This window comes from Peromyscus californicus, unplaced genomic scaffold (assembly GCF_007827085.1).
Source record: "Peromyscus californicus insignis strain IS unplaced genomic scaffold, ASM782708v3 Scaffold_3__1_contigs__length_106647218, whole genome shotgun sequence".
Taxonomy (NCBI): Eukaryota; Metazoa; Chordata; class Mammalia; order Rodentia; family Cricetidae; genus Peromyscus; species Peromyscus californicus.
Window position 1 is genome coordinate 37,989,478 of NW_026294551.1, and position 10,136 is coordinate 37,999,613.

Genomic DNA, 10,136 nt, shown 5'->3' on the forward strand with positions numbered 1-10,136 from the left:
CATAAGGAATTTTAGGCCATTCATAGGGATAACTTGGTGAGACATTGCTTTAAAAAAAAGTTTAGCTGGGCAGTGGTGGCTCACACCTTTAATCCCAGCACTCAGGAGGTAGAGGCAGGTGGATCTCTGTGAGTTTGAGGCCAGCCTGGATTACAGATCGAGTTCCAAGACAGGCTCCAAAGCTACACAGAGAAACCCTGTCTCCAAAAACCAAAACAACAAAACAAAACAAGTTTAAAAAGGAAAAAAGCAAAAAGACAGGCTAAAAAGAGTTAGTAGAGGGGTCTGAGCAGTCAGCAAAGGAGTCCCAGCGTTACCATGGGCCAAGAGCATCAGTTGCTTGTCAACATAGACATGATAGTCTTCACTGCAGTGGTCTGGAGATGGGAAATATCGTTGGGGTTCTGCCGGCTGATACTGAGGGTCTGACAGGATAAGGTTCTGGGAACAATTCCCAGAAGTGACGCTGTGCCTGAATGTGAGGAGGAAGGCACCAAGACTGACCTGATTCAACAGGATGACCAAACCATCGCCTTAAATTGGTCTTTGCAAGGTGTGCAAGTGAATGCGGCTAGCCCAGCTTCCTGACACCTCCCATCACCGGGAGCAGAGCGAGGCAGGGTCAGCTCAGCATCAGCACCACAGCCTCTGAGCTCGCCCACCGCAGTGGAGGTAGTGCGAGCCATTCCTGTAGGGGGTGCTTTGGAGCCATAGTTGCGGCCAAGCACACGTGTGCGTCATCGGACAGGGGGCCGGGCCTCCGGAACCCGGAAGCTGGGGACCCACGTGGGAGTCTGGGAGGCGACTATCTTGGCTTGGGTGTCAGGTTGTGGGCAATCTTTGAGCGGGGACTCGGGACAGTTTGTCCTACGTGAGGGGTCGTGGTGGGGGAGGCCAACGGGTCCTCTGCACCCGTCTGTTAGTGGAGTCCCAGGCGCAGCTGGAGCTATGCGACTGCTCCGGGCGGTCGGGCGCCTGGTTGTCCGTCATTTCTCCCGGGTGGCGCGGCCTGGCGGGGAGGAGCTGAGCCGCCTGCTTCTGGATGACCTGGCGCCGACCCAGCGGCTGGAACGTCTGTTCGGCCTGTCCCCGTGCCTCCTGGCCCTGCGGGCCGCCCGCCGGCGCGTGGCCCGGCTCCTGCTCCAGGCCGGAAAGGCTGGGCTGCAGGGGGAGCGGGCCGAGCTGCTCCGGGTGGCCGAGGCGCGGGGCATCCCTGTCCTGAGGCCCAGGCGGCAGAAACTGGACGCCTTGTGCGGCTACCAGGTGCACCAGGGCGTCTGCATGGAGGTGAGCCCGCTGCGGCCCCGGCCTTGCGATGAGGCGGCAGAGGCGAGCCCAGGCGACGACCCTCAGCAGCTGTGGCTTGTCCTTGAGGGGCTCCAGGATCCCCGGAATCTTGGGGCTGTGCTGCGCTCCGCTCACTTCCTCGGAGTAGACAGAGTCATCACCAGCCGGAGAAACAGGCACGGACGTCCCTTAGTTCCTTTTGCGCCCAATCTGGAGGCGGAGCCAAGTACCTAAGCACCTTGGGGGGAGCCCGAGGGTGTGGAGGGCGCGGGGCTTGAGATTGCCGGGTTTAACGCGGATGGTGGGGAACCTTTGCAGCTGCCCGCTTACTCCAGTAGTCAGCAAGGCCAGCGCTGGGGCTATGGAGGTGATGGACGTGTTCGCCACTCCTGACCTGGCCGGTTTTTTGAAGGTAATGTGGGACGAGAGGGGAAGGAGAGGCGATGAGTCTAGCTCGGGCTTTTAAAGCCACTTCCAGCTAGCAGTGGATGGGGTTCGCGGGGGAGAAGAGAAGGGAACGTGGTGGCTTTGATTCCTACGGCCTTCTAAGTCCCACTGGGAAGGATCCCAGGGTCTTTAAAATCACAAATGGAGCATCGTCTGAAGTTAGGGATTTTCTCGCCTCATTTCCTTTACTGCCTTGGCCATCTGCGTCAGCAAGTCAGTGTCTGACACCTTTGGGTCTTCAGCAAGACCCCGGGGACCTGGTGGACAGGAGATGTGGGTATCTGGAATAGAAGCTCAACTTTGAACAAGCAGTTTTGAACAAGGCTTTGCTAGGGCAAGCTTTAGCGTTCTTCAGCTGTGTTTTCCTGGCTAGACACTAGGGGGCAACATTGCCTCGTATTTGGCATCCCCTCTGATTTCTGTCCATCCCGGTCCCCCGCCCACCCCACGGTAAGACAATAACCTTGAAAGGAGGGGGAAGAAAGCTGCCTAATAAACTTACATTCAAGCCACGTGTATAATTTCAGATTTTCTAGTAACCACGCTGAAAAATAAAAAGAACCAGATATCTGTAATTTGAGCCTTTAGCAAGTGGAGGCAGGAAGACCATTCCTTTCAAGGCCAGCCTAGGCTACATGAGACCCAATCTCAAAAAACAGAACAATAGCATCATCCAAAAAAAAAAAAAAAAAAAAACCCAGAAAAGTAAAAAGAAACATAATTTATTCAATATGCCCAAAATATCATTAAAACATACACTTTATTATTAAAGAATAAAATTTGAGACAGGATTTTGTTGTGTAGCCAAGGCTGGCCTCATATCCACAGAAATTCTCCTGCCTGGGCCTCTTTATAGGTGTATGCCACCATGTCCAGATTAAATACCATTTTTAAATGTTTATACATAATACATCTCAGTTTGGACTAGCCATATTTAATCCTTAATAGTCAGATGTACTAGGACTGGAGAGATAGCTTAACAGTTAAGAACATTGGCTGCTCTCCTAGAGGACCCAGGTTTGATTCCCAGCACCCACATGGTGGCTCCTTTTCCAGGGCATCTGATGCCCTCTTCTGGCCTCCATGGGTATCAGGCACATGTGGTACACACACATACATGCAGATAAACCCTCAGACACATAAGAAAATGTCAAAATCTTTAGGAAGTAGTCAGGTGTGCCCGGTGGTTCTCATATTGAACAGCACATGCCTAGAAGCATTTTCTGTCTTCATCTGATAAACAGTCCCCCTTCTGAGGAATTCTGGCTGAGCTTGGTGGGAAATGGGATTTTTTGTTTGTTTGTTTGTTTCCTGAGACAGGGTTTCTCTGTGTAGCTCTGGCTATCATGGAACTCACTCTGTAGACCAGGCTGGCCTCGAACTCAGATCCGCCTGCCTCTGCCTCCCGAGTGCTGGGATTAAAGGCATGTGCCACCACTGCCAGGCTTAAACTCCCATTTTGATTTGTCTGCCTCCCAAATGGATGCTCTACCTTGGATCTCACCCCCCACCTCAACTCCAGACTTATTACGTCTGCTGCAACTCTCCCGTCCGCTCCCACAGGGCTGACCATCTGTTTTTCTAGGGCCTACTCAGCTCAGTTGTTCAGCCCAGAGATCGTCTTTGACTTCTTGTCCTCACAGCTACATCCCACGTGTCCCCAAATCCTTTTGCCTTTTTCTTGGAGTTATTGCTACACCATCCCCATTTCTCATCGTTTCTCCTGCTGCCCTAGTCCGAGTTCCCATCTCCTCGGTGTTTGGGTCTCAGCGTGACAGCTCAGTGATTCTGCTGACACCCAAGTCAGACTGGGTCACTTCTTTGCTCAAAATGTTTCAAAGCGCCAGGTCCGGTGGCACATACTTATAGTCCCAGTACTTGAGGGACTAAGACCGGAAAATCACCATGGGTTCAAGGCCAGCCTGGGGTTCATAGTGAGTTCAAAACAAAATGAAACCTTTCGAAGCTTTGATATCAGTATAAAAGCCCTGTGCATCCAGTGGCCCCTGAGACCTTACTCTGTGTGGCCAGTGCTCTGCCTCATTGACAGCATTCCCTCTGGCTGGCTTACCATTCCTCAGATATGACAGGTGAGCAGGGCCTCGGTGTCTCCATACTTGCAGGTCTCCCTTCCTGGAACCTTCCCCCACTGCCACAAGATACTCACTCATTAGTTATCTTCCGATCTGCTCTCTCCCGTCACTCCAAAGACTTCCACAGCCACCCTACCACACGGCTGGGATTTTCATCCAGTGTGTTGTTGGCCCCATCCTCAGATGCTGGCCAGCTAGAGGATCTGACTGACCCTAAGTTGAAGGCACCTCTCAGTGAATGTGTGTGTACAAGGCTGGGCTCCTTGGCCATGGCTCTGATGACGATTTGGTGAGCCAGGACATGGTGTTTTCTTTCCTCTTTCAGGCCAAGGCCCAGCAGGGCTGGCTCGTGGTGGGCACAGTAGGCTACCCAGGTCCTGAGATCTCCCAGTCCTCCAAGGTCCCCGTCACTAGCTGCCTAGAGTTCCTCTGGGACCGGCCTACTCTCCTCGTGCTGGGTAAGTAGGCTACATCTGCTTTGATGTTTTCAATGTCTGTTTTCTAAGCGTGTGGACTTCAGGCTGGGCCTCCCTAATACTGTCCCATGTCCTGTAGGCAATGAGGGCTCTGGTCTGTCCCAGGAGGTTCTTGCCTGCTGCCAGATGCTCCTTACTATTCTGCCCAGGCGTCACCTGCCTCCTGGTCTTGAGTCTTTGAATGTGTCTGTGGCCACAGGTGAGTCTATCCCTCCCTTCACCCCCAGCCACATGGGGGTGGCTTCTGTCCCCCCTCATTTTCTGACTGACTTATCTTGAACAGGCTGATGCCTTACTTGCTGTATGTGGGAAACAAGAGTGTGCCCTGCGTGTGCCCTGATCCTTTCCATCTCCCCCTTGCCTTTAGGAATTCTTCTACACTCCATTTGCAGCCAGAAGAAGAGTTTCCCTATACAGACGGAGAAGGGACAACTTCTCCAAGATACCTGAGAACCCTTAGCTACGCCCGAAGGACTCAGAGAAGCCCAGTACCCAGGACTGCTGCCATTGTGGTCAGAAAAACAGGCCAAATGTGGGCTTCCGTAGACTGTCTGAGATGAACGTGCGTAGGAACCGGAACGAGTCACACACAGATCCTCAGGCTTGGGTGTGCTGGGCTCTCTGCCTGTGAGAGCCTGTTTACTGGCTACGGTCAGGAGATATTTGCAGTGGAGACCAAGGAGGGTTTCATTTCCAGTTGGAAATGGTGGTTTGCTAATTTCCAGGATGGGTTAAGACAGACGGTATCTGTCCTGGATCCTGCCCAGGAGTCAAAAGGCTGTTTTAGCATGAGAAAGAATCAGACAGTCCAGTGCAGGGTGTGTGGAGTGTGAGAGTGGGGATGTAGAGGGAAGCACACCCCACCCGACCCGGTGATGAGGAGGAAATAAATGAGAGGTGCCATCCAGAGAGCGCCTTACAGCTGAACTGTCGTCCCCTGTTTGTCCACTAGGTGGCAGTCTTGCTCTTTGCACCATAGTTTTGCCAAAGCTTGCAGGGAGACCCCTCTTTGTAGCCCCATTAGAGACTTAGAGACAGGGAAAATATCAAGCAGCTCTCTCTCTCTCTCTCTCTCTCTCTCTCTCTCTCTCTCTCTCTCTCTCTCTCTCACACACACACACACACACACACACACACACCACACACACACACACACACTGTCCAGCCCAGTGGAAGGAACCTATGACCCAAAGCCCTTGCCTTTGAGTCTGAGAGGTTGTGAAGTCAGGGTCACTGTTGTACAGCCCCAATAGGCTTGGTCCCCTCCTCCAGGGTCCCACAGTGGAGCAGAAGTAATATTGCTGAACAGTGGTCTCACTCTGGGCTGCTCGTTGGAACACCTAATGAGCGTTAAAGAAACAAGCCAGCCGGGCGGTGGTGGCGCACGTCTTTAATCCCAGCACTCGGGAGGCAGAGCCAGGTGGATCTCTGTGAGTTCGAGGCCAGCCTGGGCTACCGAGTGAGTTCCAGGAAAGGCACAAAGCTACACAGAGAAACCCTGTCTCAAAAAACCAAAAAAAAAAAAAAAAGAAACAAGCCAAATACAGCAGCCACCGTGTGGTGCTGAGAACGTTGGGTACACCCTGGGGAGTAGGATTTTTTTTCTTTTTCTTTTTGAGACAGGGTTTCATATACTATGTACCTAGGGTGTCCTAAAACTTGCCATTTAGCTGAAGATTACATTGAACTTTTGATCCTCCTACCCCTAACCCCCAAGTGCAAGAATTCAAGACATACCCCACTATGCCAATTTATATGTTGCTGGGGATAGATGCAGGGCTTTGTGCAAGCTAGGCAAGTACTCTACCTACTGAGCTACGTCTGAGCCCTAGGCTGGATAATCCTTTGCTGTAGGAACTGTCCTGAGCATGGTGAGATGTTCCCACTAGACTCCAGGAGCTCTGGTTATGAAACCAAAACTGTCTCCACAAATGGCCATATGATCTCTGACTGACATCCCTGAGTGTGGGATGGAGGACAGCAACCCCTAAATTGTGATCCTGGTTGCTGGGAGACTTGGGAAAAGTTACCTCCACACTTTCTTTATATCCTTGGAGGGTGCAAAGAATAATGGAAACGTGGTACCTTGTGTGTAGTAGGTGCTCAGTAAATAGCACAGCTATAGTGCCAACCCTCTTACTTTTTTACTTCTGAAACAGGTCCCAGGCTGGTCATGAATTCATCCTAGCCCAGGTAGGCCTTAAACTTGCAATCCCCCTTTCTCAGGCTCCTGAGCATCTAGGATTACTAGCTTAAGCCACCAGGCCCAATTCATTTCTGTCTTGCTTGTTTTCTTTCAAGAGTATTTTTAAATTATGTGTATTTTATTTATTGGTTTGTGCGTGTCTGTGTGTGGGTATGTGGATGTGAGTGCACATGCCTTCAGAGTCCAGAAGAGGGCGATTCAGGAGGCAGAGGCAGGCAGATCTCTGAGTTTGAGGCCAGCCTAGTCTACAGAGTGAGTTTCAGGACAGCCAAGGCTGCACAGAGAAATCCTATCTCAAAAAAAAAAAAAAAAAAAAAAAAAAAAAAGAATAAAGAGAAAAAGAAAAGGTTTAATTTTTGCCATGTATGGTAGCGCATACCTTTAACCCCAACACTCTAGAGGCAGATGCAGGCAGATCTCTGTGAGTTTGAGGCCAGCCTAGTCACCAAATTAAATTCCAGAACAGCTAGGGCTGTTACATAGAGAAACCCTATATCAAACAACCAACCAACCCCCACAATGTTTTAATTTTTTATGTGTATGTTTTTGTGGCTCTGTGTGTGTGCCGTGTCCAATGGATCAGTATTTCTTTCTTTCTTTCTTTCTTTTTATTTTATTTTTTAATTTTTTTTGGTTTTTCGAGACAGGGTTTCTCTGTGTAGCTTTGCGCCTCTCCTGGAACTCACTTGGTAGCCCAGGCTGGCCTCGAACTCACAGAAATCCGCCTGGCTCTGCCTCCCGAGTGCTGGGATTAAAGGCATGCGCCACCACCGCCCGGCTCTTTTTTTTTTTTTAATTTAATTTTATTTTATTATTTATTTATTTATTTTTGGTTTTTTCGAGACAGAATTTCTCTGTGTAGTTTTGGTGCCTTTCCTGGATCTCACTCTGTAGACTAGGCTGGCCTTGAACTCACAGAGATCCGCCTGGCTCTGCCTCCTGAGTGCTGGGATTAAAGGTGTGCGCCACTGCCGTACAGCTGGATCAGTATTTCTTAAAGGTTCCCAGTTGGTGTCATGCCTCCGGGTTCAGGATCCCTGGCTTGCTAGGCATGGTGGTACATGCCTGTAATCCCAACACTCAGGAGGCTGAGGCAGAGGAGTGTTAATGAGTTTGAGACTAGCCTGTTTGTATAGCAGGTATCAGACTAGCCAGGGCTAGATAGCAATACCCTGGTTTTTTTTTTTGTTTGTTTTTTGTTTTTTTTAAATGTTTATCCCCTCGTCCTGGATGGTGCTTAGTGGCTGTCAGAATGATCTAGTGTTTGACATACCATTATAGGCTTACCTTCAGGACAGCCTCTAATGAAATTAAGCTGTCCTACACCCCTGGTAATAGGCCTGTTTACACTAAGAAGGTTGGGAAAGCACCAAGACCCCCAGGTTCTGTGTGCCCAGGCAAACTCCAAGGAATTCCTGCTGTGAGAACGAATGTCCTTTGAGATTGTCTAAAACTACTGTTTAGTTTTTGTTAACTTGACACTAACTAAAGTGATCTGGAAGAGGAACCTCAACTGAGAAAATGCCTCCATCAGATTGGCCTGTAGGCAAGTCCCGTGGGCATTTCCTTGATGAATAATTGATATGGGAGGATCCAGCCCATTTGTGGGTGGTGCCACCTCTGGGCAGGAGGTCCTAGGGTGTGTATGAAAGCAAACTGGGCTGGAGAAATAGTTCATCAGCTAAGCACACTGGCAGCTCTTCCAGGTTCGATTCCCAGGACCAATGTGGCAGCTCATAACCATCTGTAACTCCGGTCTTAGGGGATCTGGCACCAAGCACCCACATGGTTCATAGACACACATGTACACAAAACACTTGAACACATAAAAATAAAAGTAAATATTAAAATATCCCTGGCCTCAGTTTTCATCGTCTATAAGATGCAGATGCAAGAACATATAAGGAAAGGCCACCATCCACATCTGGAGGACACTTGCTGTTCCCTAGTGCACCTGAAGATTGGCCTGGAGGTCAGAGCACTGGGATGTGCTTCTCATTCATACTGGCCTCAGTTTCCCCAGAGGTTCTAGGCTCCCCTTCAGCTGCCACACAATGATTTTCCCTGGGATACTGGGAGGAGTTGGGGGAAGCTGGAGTTGAAAGAACATTGACAGAATTCTCTTTTGGCCAGCCCCTTCCCATTTTCCCTTCATCCTGGACTGGAATATATATATAAACAAGAGGCTACATTGTCAAACCATCCCCAAGCCTGGGGCCCTGAAGTAGATCCCTCTCCTTGCTCCTGCAGGGCCAGGCACCAGGGATCCCCACAGTTTGTAAATGTAATCAACCTTGAGGTCTCTCACTTCCACAGGTACAATTAGCATGCCCATCTGCTAATCCCTGATTAATGATGTTTACAAACAGGGACTCTGCTCAGAGCACCTCGGCCCCTTTTTCCCCCAGCTGAGAGGTGGGAGTCTTCTCAGCATTCCCTCCTCCCTTCTGCTGGCCTCCCTGTCCTCTCCCTCCTTCTCCAGGCAGTGGGCAGAGCTGTACCCTAACACCCATGCTCACTTGCACACCTGGGAAGGAGAGACAGACAGGAAGTCTTAATGGTGGGGCTGGAATCCTGCCCACTCTGCATTCTTCCCCCTCCGGAACTTCAAGGACACATGGTAGCCATGCTGCCTTTATCTCCCACTCCAGCCCTGCCTCCCTGTGTGGCGTCCTTGGTAGGTACATGCCAGGTGCACTGTACCAAATAGCACAGGGAACAAATACTTTTTAATCTGAATTTCATTAATTTTATTTAGGCAAGATCTCATGAAGCCTCAGACTTGTGTAGTCAAGGCTGGCCGTGAACTCCTGGATTCTTCAGCCTCCATTTTTGAAGTGCTTACTTAGATCATGGGTTTATTTGATGCTGGAGAGCCAACCCAGAGCCTAGTGCATCTTGGACACACACGGTACTATCTGAGCTATATCTTCAGCACTGGCCTCGAACTCACGGTTTCCCTGCGCAGCCTCCTGAGTGCTGGTATTATTGGCGAGTGCCACCATGCACCACCCTGTGAATACAGATTCCAGACAGTCCCATGTTGTTGGTCCTAATGTTGGTTTTGCTTTAGCTAAGTTTCGTCTTCTGTAAAATAGAGGCAGGGTGGTGCTCATTATATAGGTTTCAACTATATAGGTTGGAGGGGAGGATTTATAATGAGATATATGAAAGAGACTTAGCACTGTGTACAGGAAATAGTAAGTGCCCAATAACCGTGAGCTTTGTACTTCAATGAAAATATCGAGGATGATGAAAGGGGGCTTCTGAAGCCCGAAGTTCCCCGAGGACCCCTCCTTCTCGCCCCATCTCTGGGGAGAAGGGCAGGTCCCAGCTCATTACTGATGGGGGCTGGGGTGGAGGTGTCAGATTAGAATCACTCCTGGGTCTGTTCGCAGCTTCCCTGTTTCATTAACACCTCCCCGGTGGTCTTAGGCTCATCCTGCTGGGGGAAGCACTCCAGAAAGTTCTGACCACCTCCCACCCAGCCTGAACTCTGTGGTCCTCACTTAAAGGCTGTGCTCTAGATGTGCACAGAGGGGTCTTACCCCCGGGGAGGCTGACCCCGGACTAGGGGTATCATTGTTCCCATCTCCTGAGTGTCCTGGAGGCCTGGTCAGGAGGCAC

The 10,136-nt window shown here is 50.3% G+C and overlaps 1 protein-coding gene across 1 annotated transcript; it reads left to right on the forward strand.

Moving 5' to 3' along the window:
- Window positions 1–267: 267 nt before the first annotated feature.
- On the forward strand, window positions 268–8,361 carry Mrm1 (mitochondrial rRNA methyltransferase 1). Its single transcript, XM_052757663.1, has 5 exons — window positions 268–1,463; window positions 1,606–1,699; window positions 4,153–4,285; window positions 4,383–4,502; window positions 4,671–8,361. Exons 1-5 carry the CDS (start codon window positions 949–951, stop codon window positions 4,751–4,753), a joined length of 945 nt encoding a protein of 314 aa, XP_052613623.1. The 5' UTR covers window positions 268–948; the 3' UTR covers window positions 4,754–8,361.
- The last annotated feature ends 1,775 nt before the right edge of the window (window positions 8,362–10,136 follow it).

Excerpts from the sequence above, each read along its gene's own strand:
- Mrm1 (XM_052757663.1), top strand. The coding sequence starts at position 949 with ATGCGACTGCTCCGGGCGGTCGGGCGCCTGGTTGTCCGTCATTTCTCC. Across the intron at positions 1,464-1,605 it reads ATCACCAGCCGGAGAAACAG|CTGCCCGCTTACTCCAGTAG; the intron begins GCACGGACGTCC and ends GAACCTTTGCAG. Across the intron at positions 4,503-4,670 it reads GAATGTGTCTGTGGCCACAG|GAATTCTTCTACACTCCATT; the intron begins GTGAGTCTATCC and ends CCTTGCCTTTAG.